At 47.8% G+C, this 20,755-nt stretch overlaps 7 protein-coding genes across 7 annotated transcripts; 4 read left to right on the top strand and 3 right to left on the bottom strand.

Annotated features, from left to right (window-relative positions):
* Positions 1–631: 631 nt before the first annotated feature.
* AtWU_05046 (sugar porter family MFS transporter) lies at positions 632–2,592 on the bottom strand (the record flags this gene model as incomplete). The annotated part of the gene is made up of 5 exons (XM_035500156.1): positions 632–1,035; positions 1,108–1,461; positions 1,523–1,954; positions 2,010–2,124; positions 2,170–2,592. 5 exons carry the CDS (start codon positions 2,590–2,592, stop codon positions 632–634), a joined length of 1,728 nt encoding a protein of 575 aa, XP_035356049.1.
* A 2,366-nt stretch (positions 2,593–4,958) lies between these two features.
* Positions 4,959–6,723, bottom strand: AtWU_05045 (sugar porter family MFS transporter; the record flags this gene model as incomplete). Its single annotated transcript, XM_035500155.1, has 4 exons — positions 4,959–5,393; positions 5,449–6,096; positions 6,148–6,586; positions 6,647–6,723. The coding sequence occupies 4 exons, from the start codon at positions 6,721–6,723 to the stop codon at positions 4,959–4,961; spliced, it is 1,599 nt and encodes a 532-aa protein (XP_035356048.1).
* A 1,491-nt stretch (positions 6,724–8,214) lies between these two features.
* AtWU_05044 (uncharacterized protein) lies at positions 8,215–8,684 on the top strand (the record flags this gene model as incomplete). Its single annotated transcript, XM_035500154.1, has 2 exons — positions 8,215–8,594; positions 8,645–8,684. The coding sequence occupies 2 exons, from the start codon at positions 8,215–8,217 to the stop codon at positions 8,682–8,684; spliced, it is 420 nt and encodes a 139-aa protein (XP_035356047.1).
* A 1,389-nt stretch (positions 8,685–10,073) lies between these two features.
* AtWU_05043 (uncharacterized protein) lies at positions 10,074–11,062 on the top strand (the record flags this gene model as incomplete). Its single annotated transcript, XM_035500153.1, has 3 exons — positions 10,074–10,286; positions 10,497–10,914; positions 10,980–11,062. 3 exons carry the CDS (start codon positions 10,074–10,076, stop codon positions 11,060–11,062), a joined length of 714 nt encoding a protein of 237 aa, XP_035356046.1.
* A 1,232-nt stretch (positions 11,063–12,294) lies between these two features.
* On the top strand, positions 12,295–13,039 carry AtWU_05042 (glycoside hydrolase family 11 protein; the record flags this gene model as incomplete). The annotated part of the gene is made up of 2 exons (XM_035500152.1): positions 12,295–12,572; positions 12,640–13,039. The coding sequence occupies 2 exons, from the start codon at positions 12,295–12,297 to the stop codon at positions 13,037–13,039; spliced, it is 678 nt and encodes a 225-aa protein (XP_035356045.1).
* A 965-nt stretch (positions 13,040–14,004) lies between these two features.
* AtWU_05041 (DEAD/DEAH box helicase) lies at positions 14,005–15,648 on the top strand (the record flags this gene model as incomplete). The annotated part of the gene is made up of 1 exon (XM_035500151.1): positions 14,005–15,648. The coding sequence occupies one exon, from the start codon at positions 14,005–14,007 to the stop codon at positions 15,646–15,648; it is 1,644 nt and encodes a 547-aa protein (XP_035356044.1).
* A 3,154-nt stretch (positions 15,649–18,802) lies between these two features.
* On the bottom strand, positions 18,803–19,101 carry AtWU_05040 (major facilitator superfamily protein; the record flags this gene model as incomplete). Its single annotated transcript, XM_035500150.1, has 2 exons — positions 18,803–18,821; positions 18,881–19,101. 2 exons carry the CDS (start codon positions 19,099–19,101, stop codon positions 18,803–18,805), a joined length of 240 nt encoding a protein of 79 aa, XP_035356043.1.
* Positions 19,102–20,755: the final 1,654 nt, after the last annotated feature.

Raw genomic sequence — 20,755 nt, 5'->3', positions numbered from 1 at the left:
CGTCCGAACGCATAGAAACGAAAGCTTCAGCAATCACCACTTACTAACGGGTTAATGTTGTATTGAGAAAGTGCGATCGGTGCCTGGTTTGTGAGACTTCGGGGCTATTTTTTTCTTTTGCTTCTGTTCTCTGCTGCTGTGCTAAGAGAATAGTGGGATGACGTGTCATCTAGACCTAAACTCCCTTTGGATATACAAGGTAGTTGATCTTGAGCCACTTTTCTGGCTTGTGAGAAATAGCATACTATCTCCTATCAAATCGGAGTTTATTTGCTGCAGAGAAATCAAGTGGGAATTATAGTTTCCAAATGGAAAGATTATATGACTCGCGCGACCGAGATAATGGTTCCTTCTTAAAGTGCACTCACACTAACACAACCCCAGTAGTGGCGCGATTTTAAGGCGACAGCTGACTCATTGGCATCCATCCACCTACTAAATTCTGAAGATGAAGGCAGTATTTGCATATAAGCAATCATTATTACCAAACTAGCTACACTGCATTTCAGTGTTATAAGTCACTAATCACCCAACACATTAAACACATTACCACAAATCAACTTCAAACCCACCACCTCTGCACACCCCACCCACCCTATCACCACACTGTCCCCCAAGCCAACTCAACCATCTACGACATCTCCACAACCTCACCCGTAATCTCACCCTTCTCCTTCTCCACCACCAAATCGCCAACCTCCTTAACACCCGACAATCCCAAACTATCATAGATTCTCTCCATGCGCAGACGATCCGCCTCGGCAATACTATCCATACCACCACCGAAGAAGATATCCAGTTCCTCGAGGGTCTTATCCTTCGTCTCAGGGGCAAACTTCCAGATGAAAAGACCACCCAACGCACTGAAAATGGCGAAGAAGATATAAGTACCATACTTCATGGACTTCAGCATGTCCTTGGTGGTCAGACCGATGACGAAGTTGAACATCCAGTTGGTCGAGGCGACGATGGACACACCGCGGGAGCGAGTGCTGTTGGGGAAGATTTCCTGGGCAAGAACCCATGTGACGGGACCTGTATTTTTCATGAGTGGTTAGTATTGGTTATGAGGGACGCAGTGGAGGGGAGTGGTTGGTATGTGCGTACCCCAAGAGTAGGCAAAGTTGACGGCAAACAGCCAGATGAACGCAATGGCTACCCATCCCTGGGCCTTATCCAGACCCTCGTTCTTGTTCCAGTTATCTTCGTACAGGCCCTCCACGATGGCGACCACAATGTGACAGCAGAACATGCCGACGGCTCCGGCGATCAGGAAGGTCTTACGACCGAACTTGTCGAGCAGGAGCACTGCAGGCAGGGTGAAGATAATCTGGAGAATACCGGTGACACCGGTGGCCAGGAGGGTCTGTTTGGTGGAGGAGAAACCGAACGATGAGAAGATCTGAGGGGCGTAGTAGAGGACAGCGTTGATACCGGTGAATTGTTGGAAGATCATGGCTCCTGTTTACGAATACTATTGTTAGATATGTCATTTAGGATGAAGACGGGTGGAATAACATACCGCATCCCAGAACAAGACGCTTGAACATGTTCGGAGCGAAAAGCATCTTCCAGGGGGCAAGCTTGCCACCCTGACGGATCGCTTCGGCTTCAGATTCCTCATCAAAGAGAACAGCAGCTTTGATTTCGAGGATTTCAGCGCGCAGAAGGGGGTCGTTTGGTGGCAGTCTTCTGAGCTTGGAGAGGGCGGCGGTCGCTTCTTCCTCGCGGTGCTTGGACATCAGCCAGCGAGGGGAGAAGGGGAAGAAGAACATTCCGAAGAACAGAATCCAGGCAAACAAAATCTGCAGGGCGAGGGGCAAGCGCCACGCGATGGTCTTCTGTCCCAAGCATGTGTGTCCGTGGTTCTGCGCAGCGTTGTAGGTGCCATCGGCGAGGTAGGGGTTGGAGATGCCTTCGGGGTTGCAAGTAGTGCCGCCGACGTATTGCATTCCTGATGCAGGGTTAGAAAGAGAGTATTATGCATAGACAGCGAAGGGAATGTGTACCATAATCCAGCCAGAAAGCGATCGATGTACCGATGGTGATGGACAATTGTTGCAGGGAGACCAAGGAACCTCTCAGCTCTGGAGGCGCAATTTCGGCTTGGTAAAGTGGAATAACCTACACCGATTAGCACAAGAAAAGAAGAATAAGAGAATCGCTTACCTGACTGAACATTCCAATACCGATACCACCGACGATACGACCAGCAAAGAAGTACGACGGCTTCTGGGCGCCGGCTTGAAGACTAGAGCCCAGAGTGAAAATCACAACAGCAACCATCATAGAGTACTTGCGAGAAATGCGATCCGCAAGATAACCATTGAACAGCGCACCAGCCCAAGCACCCAACTCCAAAGAAGCAACCAGCCATCCCTGGACGGTTGAGCCCATGAAGTACGGGAAATGGTTCTCAAAGTTTTCCATGACCAAGACGGGACTCATGACACCCTGATCATATCCGTACATGATACAACCAAGGGAGGCGAACGCACATGTCGCAAAGACATAGGGATTTTTGAGCATGCCCATCAAGCCATGAGGCTTCTCGGCGTTGGTACGACCAACGACAGACTGACTGACCACCATCGTGACAAGCTTTCACCTCAAGTGCCAAGAATATGCTTCAAAGGCAAAATCGTGCAAAGAAGCGGGAGAAAAGTCAAGTCAAGCCTCGCCAAGCGACGCAGCAACACGAGGGACGCCGAGTATTATAAGCACGCCGTCTCGCCACGAACCTCAGCACCGGCGCAAAGCATTTTTGTGGCGCCTGGTTAGGGCTCGGTTACGAATTGAGGCCCAACAGCCAAGGAGCCATACCGGGCAATTGTCGGGATAGGATTCTGGCTCGCTCGCAGCGTTCATCCACTGGCGAGGGTCGGTGTGATGGTCCTGGCTCTCAATTTCCCAGCAGAAGAGCCAGTCGAGGCCGCTGGAAAACGCCACCAAAAAAAATCCCGGCTAGTCTTTAGCCGCCTGTGACACACCCTCACCCCATGGGTGACCTCGACCCGGGGTATTACCCCAGAAATAGTAGACAGGGGCCGTTAGCTTCGCTGCTAGGGGCCCATTTGACCAAGGAGACGCATTCGAAAGTTGTAAGCAGCACGTGGCTTACTGGAGGAGAACAAGGACCTCGCTTCCAAAGAACGAGAGTACAACATGAGGCATACGCATGTCAGAAAAGGGTCCTACTGCAACCCCAAATGTCACGTTACGTTGCCTTATGGGGGATAGGTTGGGGATCTGGGGAAATCCGGGAACAAACAACGGCATGGAGAAAAGAAGAGGAACCAGCCAGATCCACGTGGCGGCGTCACCTCTCACGTGCATGAGCTTAGCGTGGTTGTCAACGTGTCTCTCCGTGATTTCGGAGTTATGAACACGATTCCTGCTCCAGATCTCGCAATCGAGGTGAAAAGAAGCGAGCAATGTGTCCAATCAACATATCGCATAGCCGGGCACGGGCCGTGTGGGCGAGTCTGGGCCCTCATCGGCTGTCGGCCGTCGGCAGCGGCCGAACTCTAACAAATTGCCCGGCTCTTGATGCGGCACCACTTCGGGATGGTCTTTCAGAAAAAGTTGACTGTGCAAATGACCCTTGACCGGGGTAATGTCCTGGTTTGACGCCGATTAGGCCCCCCAGACGCCACTGCAGGCACATGATCGTAAGATGAGGTGATCAAAAGCCTTTCAAGATGGCAAAGTGGGGGGGAAATATGAGTCTGCTGATGAAAAGTTAAGATGAAAAACTTGAAACGTAAACAATACTCAAAGTGTTGCTTACAGGGAAAGGACTTAGCCGTAAATCGGTACATTTATCCTTATGGAATGGTATAGCCTTCCGATCGCCGGCTGCCAAGTAGAACCGCCTCTGCTGCGACCTCCAATGGTTTTTGTGCCACGGCTTCTCCTGCATCTTGACGAACCGTTATCGACAAAATCGATTTGCATCCACGAGGTGAATGATCTTCCGATCAGTCTAGGAAATATCAAACCTTAACTTTTTGTTTGTAGCAACCCGTGGGGCTGCAATAATTGCGTGGCGTCTTGTCAGATCATGGATCATCTCGCTTGCGCAGGTCTTTTGACATGCGCTATCGGGCTACCCTTCCAGCTCTTGATGATTTGAGGTTAGCTCGTGTGGGTGTATATCGTTCTAGCATGAACTCAGTTCGATCGAAAAGTTAACTCTCAATGCTTGTCAAACAAATTCTCGACGCTGCTGTATCTTTCGATTGCCCTAGATGGCCTACTGAGACACAATTGTCAGAAAGTTTAGCTCAATAGTGATTCTATAGAGGGTAGGAAGTTATTAAAACCAGCTGTTGTAGCACAAAGCGACTCGGAGACAGATGGACTTGAACCGACAGCTCCAACAAGTGCTAAGAGAAATTGGAACGTCCCCATTGTCCATTCACATTTGCGCCGACGACATGGGGCAAAACTTGATTCTGACCAGGGATATACATAGACTTATGAGGTGATCTTAGGTGAGAGTAAGTCAATGTTTGGCCGGAGTAGGAGGGGAAGTGGTCGGCAAAGACTGAGTTGGATGGTTAGTCGCTAGAGAGGTGGAATCCACCACGTGAGAATCACACTGAGCCTCCTGTCTCTACTTTTGTTTTATTTTCGGACGGTTAATGGCCACAGTACATGATGTAAGTATAGAGTGGTTCTGGACGGTTCTTGACCCTCCTAAGTATGATTGAAGATCTCTTAACCTTGTGTAACAACTCCATGTATTGTAGTATCCTGAGAAAGCTGTAACAAAATGATAAGACCCATTATATCCTACCGATGATGAAAGTGGCTCGAGATGTATAAGTCTAACAACGTCTTGTATGTTCCCACTATCAATAGACTATATGCCTGTAACACGTTCCATCACTGCTTCCGACAAATTCTCCACCAATCATTATACGCTATAGTCCGAAAATTATATGTAGTTAGTTTTACGACCGCCGCTTAAAGTTCAGGCCATAAGTATCATGCACAGCAACGACCTCTAGTTGCTTGCCAGCCCCAGGTGCCACAGCAATCTCTGAAGGTCTATCAGGGTCGATTTCACCTTTCTCGCTTGCCTCCAGACCATCGGCGGACTTTTCGACCACGTCCCACTCTGTTCCTGCGGCGACCTCCAGGTTCTGACCACGGGTCTCTCGCACAAAGACGAAGCAGAAGAGTGCAGCGGTAATGTCGAAAGCCATGAACAACAGGAAGGTATTGGCACCGATGTTGTCAATCATGTAGGGACTCGCAAAAGAGAAACAGAAGGATGTTGCCCAGTGAGCCAACATACTGCATGCTAGTCCCAGGGCTCGAATACGGGTGGGGAAGATTTCCGGCACATATGCCCAAGGGACTGGACCCCATGAACAGTTGTACACCTAGTAGAAAACGTTAGTCAGGCACTAAGTCATGTGATATAAGAAGATTGCCTACCATGATATCCAAGTAGAGCATGGCCACCGTGGCTCGACCGGCAGAGGTGACCGATGTACTCGACTCGGTCGGGATACACTTGACGATCAAAGCGGTAATCAACATACACACTGCCATGAAGGCTGATCCGCCCGTAAGCAACATCCGACGACCGAATCGCTCTGCGAGGAAGAGGATGAAGAACGTGCATGCGATAAATTTCACGGCACCGAAGAGACCAGTGAGCAGAAGATCGCGATTACCTCCGCTTCCAACAAGAAGCTTGAAGTATTGTGGCGCGAAGACAGCGAGGGCACTGCTTCCCGTCGCGTTTTGGAACACGAAAAGCATAGGCCCGACGCAGAAACGCAGGCGATTAGCCGGTTCCCACAGCTCACGAAGAGAAAAGTTCTCTTTTGCTGCCTTTTCTGCCTTCAGACCCAGTTGTGTTTCCTTGAATTCTTCGATGGTTTTCTCTCCTTCGTCGCCACGAATCCAGGTCAAGGATTTCCAAGCTTCGTCGGTTCTGTTTTGGCTTAGCAGCCAACGTACGGACTCGGGCAGTGTACACGCTCCGATCACCATGATTCCTCCCGAGACCAGCTGAAGACCCACGGGGATTTGCCATTCGCGCGATGTTTTCGAAATGCTTGCACTCGCTGCGACACCCTATGCGCTTGTCAGCCAATGACTAGGCACAATGTCTGTTAGTACACGTACGTAGTCTATCCAGTAAGCCGCTAGAATACCCCATGTGTATAGCCATTGGTAGAAGGAACCACATCGCCCTCTGATTTCCTTCGGCGTCATCTCGGCGGAGTACATAGGGACGACAACACTTTGGCCTCCCATACCAATACCAGCGATGATGCGGGCTGCGTACCATGCGCCAAGCGAGTGGGTGTTAATGACCTGGATAATGACCCCGATGCAGAAGACGGCAGTTGAGCCGATGATGACCCATTTGCGCCCGAACTTATCGGTGAGATAATAGGCAAAGAGAGATGCGACGAAGGAACCGAGCTGCTCCAAACCGACCGTTAAGGAGGAGACCTTAGACTCCTGTCCGCTAGTATAACGAAAGTCATTCTCGAAGGTCTTGTAGCTCAAAATTCCGCCCGCAATGCCGGAGTCATAACCTGCCAAGAACGAGGAGACGCTGAAAGGGGTTCGAGTTAGCGATCACTTAGAAAAAGAAAAGGACACTGGCATCTCTCACAATATGATTGCGGCCAAGTGATAGGCCCTCAGCGTCCCTAGTGTGGAGTTGAGCTTGGGAAATTCCAAAAGCGCCATAATAACGGTGCTGTTGGCTTATTTGTGGATGGATGGAAAGATAAATCTCCAGAACAGCTGAGAGCGACTAGAGACAGGCTCAACACAAGATATAAATGATCTTTTCGATCGGGACTCCATGACCTCCCATGGCGCTTCGCTGAGCGGCCAGGATGTGCTGGTGGTGACATGCTATTAGCGTCAATTGCGTGCTGAGTGCCCTGTGAGTGCGCAATTTCGCTGGATATATACTGGCAGAAACATTTTTTATATCAGCCCATGCTATTCATATGATTGCCAACAACCAACTAGACGGGGAGAAGCTCGCTGGTTCGACAGTCCCAAATTGTTATCGTAGGCGAGAGCCGACGCACGGACAGTGCTCTAGCGATACATCACCACAGCTCAGTGGACTTTGTTGAAGCTTGGTGGTGACGCCTTCGTGCTGATGGATGAGGTGATGGCTATGGAGTACTAGTGGCTATCTGTTGCCCGTTGAGCCGTCTGATTCGATGAAGTTGACGCGCGTCGCGACAAGAAATCATTGCAAGTGTTGTGGTGCGGCCAATTACCCCACCGATTAGAACAAGAGTCATAAGGCAGAGAGTTTAGTAGTTGATCACAGAGATGGGATAGACCATTATATCCACCTCAATAATACCAGTTTGAACCTTAAATGCTTATCCAGCTTGCAATATTTAGAGTTAGTGGGGCTTCCTAAGAAACCTCAATATGAGCTATCCTTGACTTAACCCCAGACAGCGACCACTAAAGTAGGGGTTACACTGAATTACAATCAGGCTAGTTCAAACGAGGATGTTACCTATTTTCCATCATTTATATTATAAGGGTACTACTTTTTGCCGCCTGAGCTCACTGCCACCTCGCTGCCACCTCGTCAGTGCGTGCTTTCACGTACATGCCCCTCGGGCCCTACCTCGGAGGACCAGTATCTCCGAGCGTTAGTGCACCTTATCTGAACCGAACTGTGAGTTCTTACCTTAGGGCTTTAACAGATAGTATATGACTTGGGACTTGAGGTTGCCTGAACCCCTAGTTGCTGTGGCTTACTTTTCTTGACGCTCATTGCACGCTTTCAATTGCAGTCAGACTCAAGGTATTGCAGTCACTTTTCCCTCGTATTCGTGTCGTAACCTAACAGACCTCTTATAGACCAACACGGGCCTTGGGCCCGGATCTATGAGAGCTGCCACAGATCTTCACCGAGGCAACCTTGCTTTGTGAATCTCAAGATACGCAGACATCTGCATTCATAAAGCTTGCGATTATGGGAATGGCTATCATATTCTCGGCAAGCCGTGTTACCGGCCCGAGAAATTATCATATTGAATTCGAATTCCGGAAGGAGTGACTGCTCAAAGATGGAAGTATGAATTCAACATCCTCTTCTAACCTTACCTCTTCCAACTCCTCGCTTCTTCTGGCTTCTTTATTTGCTCAGGCGCGTGTTACCTCTTACTACTGCCTAATATCGTGCTTCAGAAGATAAAGATGGCCGTTGATCTTTTTGATGTCTCTCAGTGGCAGTTCAGTACAACGTGGCTATATCTTCCGTGTACAGAAGAATACTGGAACAGACCCGACCAGTTTCAGAGAGCTATTGATGACATTGATACCTTGACCTACGCGATCTACAACTACAATCCCGCCATCCCTCTTACTATGCGTGGTGTTTTGCTTGCGGTTTATCACCCGCTGAATTATGATACAACTTCTATCCTGGCCATTGCACGCGGCGATCTGGTCAACTATCAAATTGCCGCCGCTGGACAACCCGAGTTAATGGGGCCCAGCCAGTCGACCATATGTCTCCCGCTTAACGAATCGACCATATATCTCTCGCTCAACGAGAACGACTACATGGACATTAGGTTTATACAGCGCTTGAGTAAATTCCACCCTTGGCTGATTTTGTTTACAGCGAAGACGCGAGTATGAGCACAGAGTTCCAGTGGACTTAGTTTATCTGGATGTCCTCAGCCTTAAGCCTTATCCCTCTCTAAAAGATACTTGATCGCGTGGATAGGTCTGGGTCTCTAAGTTATTACGTTAGCCTGATAATACTGGGTTATGGGCTAAGAATGATCTCGACGAACAAGGTGGGTGAACCTCACTTCCTCTTAGTCTGCATTGTCTTCAACGCTCTAACAAAGTCCTCATGCAGTAGTATCTATTTATTATTCATTAAAAGAAGTTATTACCGTCGTCTGCTGCTGTTTTTAGCTACATACAATTGGCAAGGATTCTTAGTTTTATTCCTCTCTATGAAGCTACTTAAACGGGTCCCGGAATAATTCTTTAGTCTGATAACGGGTCTTGAGCTGAGCATCATTTATACAATGAATCGTGAATCTGACTCTATCTCGTTACGATCATTTGATACTCAGATCTTGCAAAGGCTTATACGGTATACGGTTGCCTATCGAGCTACGAACCCTGATCTCGCCTTTCCCTGCCGCTTTGGTTATAAAACGCAGGTCTCTTAGCGTGGACTCTTGAGGAATATATCTCACTCCTCTTAAAATCATTAATTTGGACCTCCTTACAATAAAAAGGCATGTTTACCAGCAACATTAATCGCAGCAATAGCATTGCGAGAGAATATAGGTTATCTAAGACGCTATTTCGTCGATATTAGATCGAATGGTGTATGTCGCTCACCACGCCAACGCTGCGCCTTACGCCGCCAATATCACCCAGTTAACTGAGTATACGGAGACAATTCATACCCCATGTGGCACTGACACCTGCGTCGCTTAGGAATTCTAGGTGCAGCCTGTTTATAAATCCGGGGCCGAAGTACTCAAGAAGGGATTGATCCAGCGTAAGGGTGCTAGGCTCCTCCTGGCCGATATCCTACATCACCGCGACGTACTGTTGAAGCTACGTGCTGGCGTCATCTATGTCGACTTAATTTGACCAGTCGATAACGGCCAGTATCCGACTTTTTCTGGGCTAGGCCCTCATGAAATAGATTTAGCTAACAACATGTCGACATCTTCGAAGGGCGATACAATGATGCGCTCTCAACTTCATCTTGTCGGCTTCGCAGTCATTGGAGGCTGTGCTGTCTAGCCCCGCTCATACTTACTGTCTATGTAGCTCATCGTGGGTTGGTCACTCTGATGTTTGCTCATAGTTGAGATCCGAACCGTGGCTGACCCCGGTCTGTGACTCAACATGCAGACGTAGCGATGAGTCTTCGAAAACATGGCGCTCCTAAGTTCTTGAGCCCCTTTTCTCTTTGTTCTCTTCCAAGCCACCACAACACAGACTGTCTACCTTACAATCAGCCCACGCCCTCTTCATTTACTACAAACAACTTCCACCTTTCGTCTTCACGTACAATCATGTCTTCCGATCCAAAGTCCAGCTCTCTCCCATCTCCAAACAATGTGCAGCCAACCAAAGGCCCAAAATACAAACGCAAACGCCTGTTGTGGATCCTTCTCGGAACCTTTTTCCTCGTCGCCATAGTGGTTGTCGTTGTCTGTCTCTCAGTCTTACTCCCTAAAAAGTTTAAGCACGACAACAACGATGATGGAGGCAGCCATAACACCGGAGTAAGTACTACTCAGGGAAATGACACCCTTCCTATGGATCCCGATGGAGGCACTTACAACGAAGGCGGTCCTCACAATGGAACTGGCACTCATACCACGAGTGTCACTCCGACCGGTGATGTTCCGCACCAGCCAAGTGCTACTTCTAATGGGGAGGACTCTCAGCGGCCAACTGCAGTTGTCAATGTAACTGACACACAGCCCGTACAGGGAGGAAGCCAGTCCCAGGATGGAGAATGCCATGTTGTCAGCAAAGTATCATACACCTTCTATGGATATCCCGACAACGACCCTCCGGGTTCAGACATCTCGGAAGACTGTGGCCGTGGCATGGCGGCTGGCGGCATCGGCACCCACGAGAATCCGCTGACTTTCGCCACGGCACCTGGCGAATTCGACAGATGCGAGATTGTCTACTCGCCGTACCTACAGAAATACCTGATCAACGAAGACTATTGCGAACAGTGCACTAAAGACTGGAAGAGTCATATCTGGCATGTCGACGTGTGGTTAGGAGGCAACTCAACCACCTACGGCACGGAGCAGCTGAAGTGCGAGAATAGTCTGACTTCGGCTGAAGAGAGCCAGGTCGTGATCAAAAACCCAAGCAGTACTCTGCCTGTTGATCGTGAGTTCTTTTACATGTTGATGTTGTCATTGAGTCGTGCTCATATACTGATGGTTGAATCATAGTTACCTCGTTCTATCTGGGCGGCAACTCAATTTGCAGCCTCGATCACATTTATCCGGATTACGATACTAAAGACTATTGCTAAATGATGATCTTTTCTCTGGGAGGAGTGTATTTGATTGCTATATTACATTCTCCAAGTTGATGTTTTATTAGCCAGTTCTTCGCCATTTTGCTTATGATAGGTTTTGCTGGTTTTGACCCTCAATACTACTTTGCTGCACCACAATGATACACTTCATGTTACTTTTGCTCAGCTGCCTACAGACTTAGCAGTGCTCAATGACAAATATTCTAAATCATATTGAAACGCGTAGGCCCTCAGATAATGCCACAGAAGGGAAGAGTATGGTAATTTCACGGCAGAGCATCTCACCAGTTCTCAGAATGGAAAGAGCACTGTCATGGCACTATTGGCGCCCCACCCAGTGGAGACTTATACTACAAGGTATCGGGCGGCTATCTGAGCAATCGGATCTTCTTAAGCCACAGGCTAATATCAAACCATCTTGTGGCGTCTAGCCTTGTTTTTATTTGACCGTCGGGAAGCCGGTTCTGCACAATCTTTTCCCTCGCGTTCTACTTTCCAATTAGGTTTCATGCGAAGGATCTCAATTGGCACCTTCCTTAATAAGTAGTGATAGTAGTATTATCCTCAAATTTAACGCGGCGGTGGCACTCTGCTAAGTCACTAACGGCAGGAGACACTCCCTCAAATTAGCACACGCTAGCATTTTCCTTCTTAACTAGGTACAAGCAGTACGTCTCCGTCTAGATTCCAGTAGAAGTATAATCATTGTTAAAGTAGTATACAGTGTCATAAATGGTTTTACATGCCATCCATGATTGGATGAGAGCCAACCAATGGGTCTTACGTAATGAACAATGAAGCATTCGAGCCAGGATGCTTTTAACACAGCAATAGAGTCAGGCTACACAGGCGGATATCAATGTTCACATCCGGAAATCTAGACCCTTGAAGCTCCACTGCCTATTCGAACAGGCATTATGATTTCAGGATGTCTGCAGGACCCTAGAAGGCGATTTAGGCTGTTTCGGGAGATCAATTCGGCTTTCCAAATCGCCCACGGATGCTCCACCGACTAGGCTAAACCCCATCACAGCGGACGTTTCAGGTACGGCAGGGTCTCACATTTAGGGCCTCGGCAGGGTCTCGGCAGGTACCCTTCTTAATAAAGGCTAAATAGCTTCTGCAGAATCGTGGGTATATCAGGAACGTCTCCTCCGTCGCTGCAGACCTTCTCTTCTGACTCCCAGCCCTATTGAATTACCTCCTCAAGCCAAATCTCTTTCAACATGCTTACCAAGAACCTTCTCCTCTGCTTCGCCGCAGCTAAGGCTGTTCTGGCCGTTCCCCACGACTCCGTCGTCGAGCGTTCGGATGCTTTGCACAAGCTCTCTGAGCGTTCGACCCCGAGCTCGACCGGCGAGAACAACGGCTTCTACTACTCCTTCTGGACCGATGGCGGTGGTGATGTGACCTACACCAACGGTGACGCTGGCTCGTACACCGTCGAGTGGTCCAACGTTGGCAACTTTGTTGGTGGAAAGGGCTGGAACCCTGGAAGTGCGCAGTAAGTTAACCTCTCTCAAGCTGTCCCTCTAGGGTGTTCAGTGAAATAAATGCTCACATAACTTCAGGGACATCACCTACAGCGGCACCTTCACCCCTAGCGGCAACGGCTACCTCTCCGTCTATGGCTGGACCACTGACCCCCTGATCGAATACTACATCGTCGAGTCCTACGGCGACTACAACCCCGGCAGTGGAGGCACGTACAAGGGCACCGTCACCTCCGATGGATCCGTCTACGATATCTACACAGCTACCCGCACCAACGCCGCTTCTATCCAAGGAACCGCTACCTTCACCCAGTACTGGTCCGTTCGCCAGAACAAGAGAGTTGGAGGAACTGTTACCACTTCCAACCACTTCAACGCTTGGGCTAAGCTGGGCATGAACCTGGGTACTCACAACTACCAGATTGTGGCTACCGAGGGCTACCAGAGCAGCGGATCTTCCTCCATCACTGTTCAGTGAGCTGTGGATGTCCAACTGTGCTTGCAGGGATTGGGTAGATGTGTTGTGGGAAATGAGTGCGATTGTCCTTGCAAATATTGAGCAGTCGTATGATGTGTGAAACAATTAGTTGCTCGCTATCAATGCACTTGTCATATGGAGTCAATCAAGCCATCTAGCGTAGTATCCTTCGTACTCCGAGAATAGTACATTACCAAGTATGTCGGCAGATCGAGGCGCGCCACTATCCGAAAGATACCTTTTTTGGTCTAGTTGTAGCAGTCTGTGACATTAACATCAAGTTTTATGCGTGCCAGCTCCCGTCATATTGTAGCGGTCATTTCGGGGTAAACGACACTGGTTGATCAAGCCATAACTATGTGAGCTATAATTTGAACAGCAGGAGTCCAGACGGTTCCGACCTCAGTAATTCCAGTAGCATCTTCTTTTACGCGTTAGAAAGTGTCTCAATCTCAGACAACCAGCAATTGCTCACGTTCGGGATGTCCCACTTATCTCTTATGATCCTTCAACACGTCTACCAATGGAAAGCCAATTCTTACTATGTAAGTAAAATTCGACAAGCCCGTCAGCGCCATGGACAAGCTTCGCAAGGGAAAGCTCCTATTCGCTTTCCGATAAAGATGGGCGGCCCGCTCTCCATTTCAGGGCGGTGGGTCTAAAGCAGCCAATCATCAACAGCTTACTAAGGAATTGTCTTGGCAGGCAAATCTCGACGAGATTCAAAGAGACCCACGAGGCAGTTGGCTTCACACCTCCATCAGATCCATCTCCATCATATATCATATATATAAAGTGAAAAGGAGATGAGAAGGGAGCAGACTTACTCACTGTTCCACTACCTTGCTATTTGCAGGTAAAAACGGCCATTTGCCGAATCGTCATACTATAATTTCACTGTCGAAATTTTCCTCTAGCAATTAGTTGCAGGTTTTTCTATATAAATAGAAACTCAACCATCCATCATGCAGAGTCCTGGAACCACCGTTGGCACGGTGCTATATGAGACCATGGCTGGAAAGCTGAACCCTAAGCTTCTACAAGCTCTCAAGGTCCTGGGTTTCACCCATATGACGCCCGTTCAGCAACGGGTGCTAACTGAACTGCCAGATTGGCGCAGTGACTGCCTCGTCCAGGCTAAGACTGGTACCGGCAAGACGCTGGCTTTCCTGCTACCTACATTGCACTGTCTTCTTGATCCCTCTATGGCACCGCCTAGAGGGCAGGTCGCCACCTTGATCGTTACCCCTACGCGTGAACTGGCCCAGCAGATTGCCAAGTCATGTGATCAACTGACATCGCAAATGGCAGTACCTCTGAAATGCGACATTGCTGTTGGTGGAACCGCTCGGGCTTCTGCGTTTTCGCGCTTCATGAAAGAGGCTCCCTCTGTTCTTGTAGCAACTCCAGGACGGTTGAAAGATTACCTGTCCGAGCCCGAGGCGGCTATCAAGCTGTCTAACATCCGGACCTTGATTCTGGACGAGGCTGATACGATGCTCGAGAGTGGCTTCCTAGCTGATGTGAAGCACATTATCCGACACATTCCCCCCAAAAGCGCTGGATGGCAGGGAATGTGCTTCTCTGCCACTCTTCCTCCCAAAGTCAGGGATGTGGTCAGTGTTGTGCTCAAGCCAGGCTACAGTAGCATTTCTACTATTGATGAAAACGAAACCCCAACGCATGAGAGAGTTCCCCAGTATCATGTGCTGATGCCGTCTGTGGCAGATTCTTTTACCACTCTTGCCTCCCTTCTTCAGTTGGAAACGAAGACCAGTTCGAAAATCATCGTTTTTGGCGTCACGGCAAACATGGTCAGTCTCTTCGCAGCTGCCTTTTCTCGGGGCTTGACGAAGTTGAGTGTGTTTGAGATTCACTCCCGACTCAGTCAGAGCGCTCGCACCAAGACTACCGCTCAATTCAAGGAAGCGGCTGCCGGAATCCTCTTCGCGTCAGACGTCATTGGCCGTGGCATGGATTTCCCCAACGTCGACTTGGTCATCCAGGTTGGCTTGCCGACCAACGGCGAGCAATACGTTCACCGTGTCGGCCGTACAGCCCGTGCCGGCAATGATGGTCGCGCCATCATCCTCCTCACCGAAGCGGAGACCTTCTTCCTGAGAACCAATCGCCACTTGCCCATCCAGCCCCATCCCCAGACCGACGCCATCATCGAGGGAGCTGCCTCGTATGCAGAGACCGTCGCGGAGGCTATGTACACGATTGACGAAGAGAAGAAGCAACGCGCCTACTCGTCTTTCATCGGTTTCTTTGCTGGTTCGGGTCTCCTGAAGCAGCTTCGTCTCGACAAACCGGGTCTTGTTCAGATGGCCAATGAGATGGCTATCCAGGGCATGGCATGCCCTGAACCCCCTGTCATCGACAAGAAGATCGTTGGCAAGATGGGGTTGAAGGGTATTCCCGGATTCAACTATGGACACGGAGGTGACTCGGTTCGAGGCTCGTCTTTTACGCCGCGTGGTCGTCCTGGTGGCAAACGCGATGCCAGTATTGGCGGGCCAGGCGATGGCAGTGGGTTTGAGAAGAGACAGAAGAGCGCGCGCGGCAGGGGCCGTGGACGGCGTGGAGGGGGCCAGAGATCAGTTTGATTGACATTCACTGGTTATAGTGTTAGCATTCTAGACAATAGACAATAGACATACCATCGCCCTTACAAATGACTATGACTTTACTTTGAGCAATCTCACAAGCAGGATATCATCCAGACTGTCGGGAACATGCCTAAAGCTACAAGTAATCCTGGAATAAGGTGCATTTCACCATGTAAATTCCGACAAAGAAGCTCACTAGTCGTGGCTTTCCTTTGGCAACTCACGAGACCATTGTCACGTCACATTCATAACACATCGTTTCTTTCTCCTCTTTCTTCTCATTGTTCCTCCCATTTTTTCACCAACAAAGCCTCGTTCCCTTCCTTTTCTTTATCCTGTGGTTCCAGAAGCCACTACAAGCTCCGTTCTCTACAGCAAAGCGCACAGTTCTTGTCTCTATTCCGCTATTCGCAAGCTGTCGATGTTACGGCTTGCTCCCACGGCCGTGCCCGTTTCGCGTGAGAAATTGCGGCATCAACATAGTGAATAGATGTGAAATCTTACGCTCAGTGAGTTTTAAGGATGTCTTCGTTGTTAATATAATGATTGTACCTTAAATTGTGGTACAAACCAGAGGCAGTCTTTCAGGTCATACAAGCTTTATTGCATATTCTATCTTAAGCTTTTGCTCAGCCATCTTCAGAGATTCTCGCCGGTATCGATTGAGGAATATACATTTATATTGCGGCAATGAGCAGAAATGCAGTGCTTTGATGTCATATAAGCGTGATTTCAGATACATTTCTCGTCCGTTAAGCATATCTTATTAACCACTCTCTATCTTGCTACGATTCTCTAAACAGTTTCGGAAACTCTCAAACATTACATTTCACTGTTTTATATCCTTCATAGTAACTCTCCAGATTGACGGTACACTCCTCCACAAAATCCGCTGCAAGATGAAATCCAGCGACGCAATTCTCACAACACCGGAGAAAGCAGCTTCAGAATCTTTCAATATCAATCCCCAAGATCAAACTGAAGAGAACAATATCTATATAAACCATGAATAAACCACACCAATCTCGAAATCATCATCGCTCACAACGGTCTTCACATCCTGACATCTCCAGCTCCAGCTCCAGCCCCAGCTCTCCTTCAGACAGTATCTAAACAGTTGATCTCGAGAGAATCCCACTCAGTCCAACCCAAGATACCACTAACATATAGTATACCCCACCGCAATCTGCAACCGGTATAATATATATATTCAAAATGTCTGACAGAACCGGCTCCACCAACACCAACACCAACAACAATAAGTCCGGAGGTAGTACCAGCGGCGGAGTTCAGATCACTGAAGCGAAAGCCAGCATCATCACCAGCCCAAGGAACATCAACCAACTGAGTACCTGGGGCCAATCCGCCCGAGACAGACGTCAGGGAGGTAACAAAGGATCTGATAACAAGGGACCATCTGATTCTCCTTCCAGGTAAAGCTTGTCTGCTGCTATCCTGTCATACCGGATGGCCAAGACTTTACCGACCGACCGACCGACCGACCGAATCCGGTCGGGTTGATCGGAGCTTTTCTTTTTGGTCTGGACCCACATACGAGAGTCTCACCCTGTCTTTTCTTTCTTTCTGTATGATCGCTCCTTTATCCGTGGGTCTGGTCCTTACAAAGTAGGTTGCAGTGATATTCAGGAGGGTCCCATCGCAGTCTCCACAGGTCGTGGCATCATGGACTTTGATGTTCTTGCTTGCCTTGCCTTGCCTTGCTATATATAGTAAGTAAATCCTGTGGGTGGGTTCATGGGTACTTAACTTTACTTTTGAGTATGTCATTGTGACTATACTATATTGAAGGGGGTGGCATCATCCGACCTTATACATAGATGCGAAGCAAGCAGTTACGATGAATGAATGAAATTATGAATGGAAATGAATTCTCCAGCAGTAGTAATATGAACTACCCGAAAGCAGACATGACACGACATGACATGACATTAGTTAATCGCCGAGTAGTGTAACATGAAACCACCAGTCACCATGACAGAATTACTAAGTACCTACCTCAGGGGATGGATGAAACAGTGCTGTGCAATAAATCGCTCACTTACATATACATACTACTAGTCAGCTCCGTACTACAGTAAGCACCGCCTTGCGAATGCGAGCAGTGGTAAAAGACTGCCCCTGATTCTAAGGCTCTAGCTCCAAGCCAGCGATAAATGAACATCTTAATTACTACTACCCCTGATACTAGCAAACCCATCAATTTAATTACCTTAAATCCCAAATATGATCCCCATACCACAAACTAGTATACACCAATGTCCCCACCAGAATCAATCACCTGCAGAAAACGATCAAACCCCCATACCCAGAACAAAATCCCTACAGAACTATCATCCCAACTATCGAAAAAATTAGTTCCGTGATTGGCTGATATTATTCTCCACTGATTTGATTAACTGACTGATTGACTGATTGACCCGATCGCCGTGGCGTAGACTTACTTTAGTGGCGTGGCGTGGCAGGGCAAGGCAGGGCAAGGGCCGTTCTATCCGAGCGGGAGACTAAAATCGTTAGCGTCGGGAGGGAGAGAGGGAGAATTTCAGGGATTGTGAGTGGTTGCTAGACTAGTTTGTCGCTAGCGTTATCTGTGAGTTGTGTCTGGGCTGTTCTAGAAAATTGAAACCGGTTTGAGTCACTCATCTAACTAAATTGTTATCTACTAGCAGGATTATACAAAGTAGTTAGTGGATGGATGGGTATATGATGTGCGTGTGATGGCAGGGATTAATTAATCAATTAATTTAATTGATAATTGATTTCTTCAGAACAGGGTTTTCTGCAGAGTACATACATACAGTAGTAGTACATAGTATAGTATGTAGGAAGGATCAATGTTCCGATCGATGTTATATATTTCATTTTCTATATACAAATAGAATAGAGAAGAGATAATGTAAAGCGTGCATATCCCGCGGGTATTAATTAAGTATTATATCTAATTTATCCATAACAATCATGACATGATGCAAAAAAAACCAATGCTCCCGACTATGCAATCCAATCCTTCTAAACACCCATGCTTTGCTTGCTTTGCTTTGCTTTGCTATATTCCGTCCAGCGATTCATTATTGTTGTTGTTGATTATGATGTTTTCGTTCGTAGTGTAATGTTGTGTATAGTGTGGTGTAGTTCAAGCGAAGTGGAAGAACCTATTATTTCATCGTTAGCATCAAATCCCAAAGTGGAATAGACAGTGGTATGAACATACTTCCTCGAGAATCTAGCCTTCCACTTCTTCTCAGACTTGTTGCTGCTGGCACAAGAATCCAAATGCTCCTGAGAGGCGTTGGTAGACTGGACTTCCTTGGCGAAAGCAGCATCAATGACGTTGCTGTCAACGCTGCGAGGGGTGCTGCAGGCACTGCGACGAGCCTGCTTGGAGCCAAGGCCGTAGGATTCAGGGCCGATCAAGGGATAAGGGATAGTCATTTTGATGGTGGTGGTTGTTTTGAGGAATGTGGGATAGATAGATTTGTGTGGAGGTTTTGGAATGCGATGATGTAGAGAGTAGAAGAGAAGCTTGCTTTGCTTTGCTTTGCTTTGCTTTGTTGGATGGATGGATAGTAATTCCAAGTCGCAATTGACGGTACCAGAAGGGAGTTTATATAACTTTTTTCTTTGAGAGTACGTACTCTATGACTCCTTGTTCCTGACTTGCGTTATTTTCCCAATTTTTTTTTTCTTTTCCTTTTTTTTCTGCTGATCATGCGAACAGTAAACCCGACCCCCATTCCAAAAATAATTTCGACCGTCCGAACGGCACTTTGGATCCGAACGGGCGATTACAAGGACTAGAACGTGGCTAGCTTGCTCTGCTTTGGGTTTAGTCATGGCGAAAAACGGGAAAGCTACTACTATAGCTAACAAGCAACGCCACCCTTATCAAATCACGCATAGAAGAACAAGGTCTGCTTCAAGTCTAGAAGGAAAAACTTTTCTTTTCCTTTACCCAACACTTTGACCTACACCCAACCACCACCACAACCACCACCACCACCACCACCACCACCAATATCTTCATGATAGTAGTAGTATCTACTCGGTTAAATCGGCGCGTTGGGTTGATAGATTTTCGCCATTGCAATTTATCATTATTATTTTATTTTCTTCATAGAATAGTCTCGATCACCAGACAATCTACTACCAAAGTTGTACGTAACTCAACCCCCAATTCAATTAGTCCCCCTTGAGGAATGCGAATGCGAGTTGTACTGTTGCAACTTGCAACTTACAACACGGGATCCCGACCGGGAGGGAAGAAAAAAAAAAAAAGGTGTGGCGGCAATCGGGTTCACCCAACTACTTACCCCCATTATTCTCGCTTCCCGTCTAGCTGTAGTGTACCATGGCAGCTGAAGGGGACAGAACTTTCCGTGCTCAAACTCTAATGTTTAATTCTCCGATTCTTTTTCTGGCTTGAGGTCTAGATGTGACACACACACCGTAACTACCAAACAGACTACTTCTACCATATGACTATACCATCATACACATTACACCGCCTTAACAATATTGCAAATGCGATCGTCATTCCACACCACCAAAGTACACGTACGTATATTCACAAAATCGGTCAGAGGCTCCTCATTCCATATTCCATATTCCATATTCCTTTCTTCATGATGACGAGGCCTATGATGATGATGATATCCGCCAAGGTACATACATACATCCCTTATAGACTACGATAAAAAAAATTAAAATATGTATACTAGCCCTATATGAGTATTAGTCTATCAGAAGTAACTATTGATTAACTGGTACCGAGCAATGCTTAGTCCCTTCCCTTCCTTCTCTTTGCTTTTTGCCGATCAAATTAAGAAAGTATGGTCCAGGACGGACCAAGACCGACCCAAGAACCCAAGCATGAAGAAGAGTGGTAGGGTATAGGCTTGGTCGACCTGATAATCCGGATAACGGAACGGAACGTAAATTCATCATCAATCAATAATGATAATAATCATAATAAGAATACCTAATCCATGAATCACCCGTTGATTAGATGGAACCATACAATCGACACCTTCTATACTTCCTACATGAAACTCAAAAAGTCCGCGGCAAATCGGCACCGGCACGGCAC

Source organism: Aspergillus tubingensis (genome assembly GCF_013340325.1).
Source record: "Aspergillus tubingensis WU-2223L DNA, scaffold_7, whole genome shotgun sequence".
In the NCBI taxonomy this organism is placed as follows: domain Eukaryota; kingdom Fungi; phylum Ascomycota; class Eurotiomycetes; order Eurotiales; family Aspergillaceae; genus Aspergillus; species Aspergillus tubingensis.
The sequence above is the reverse complement of the archived record's forward strand: the minus strand, read 5'-3'. Positions and strand labels throughout refer to the sequence as shown.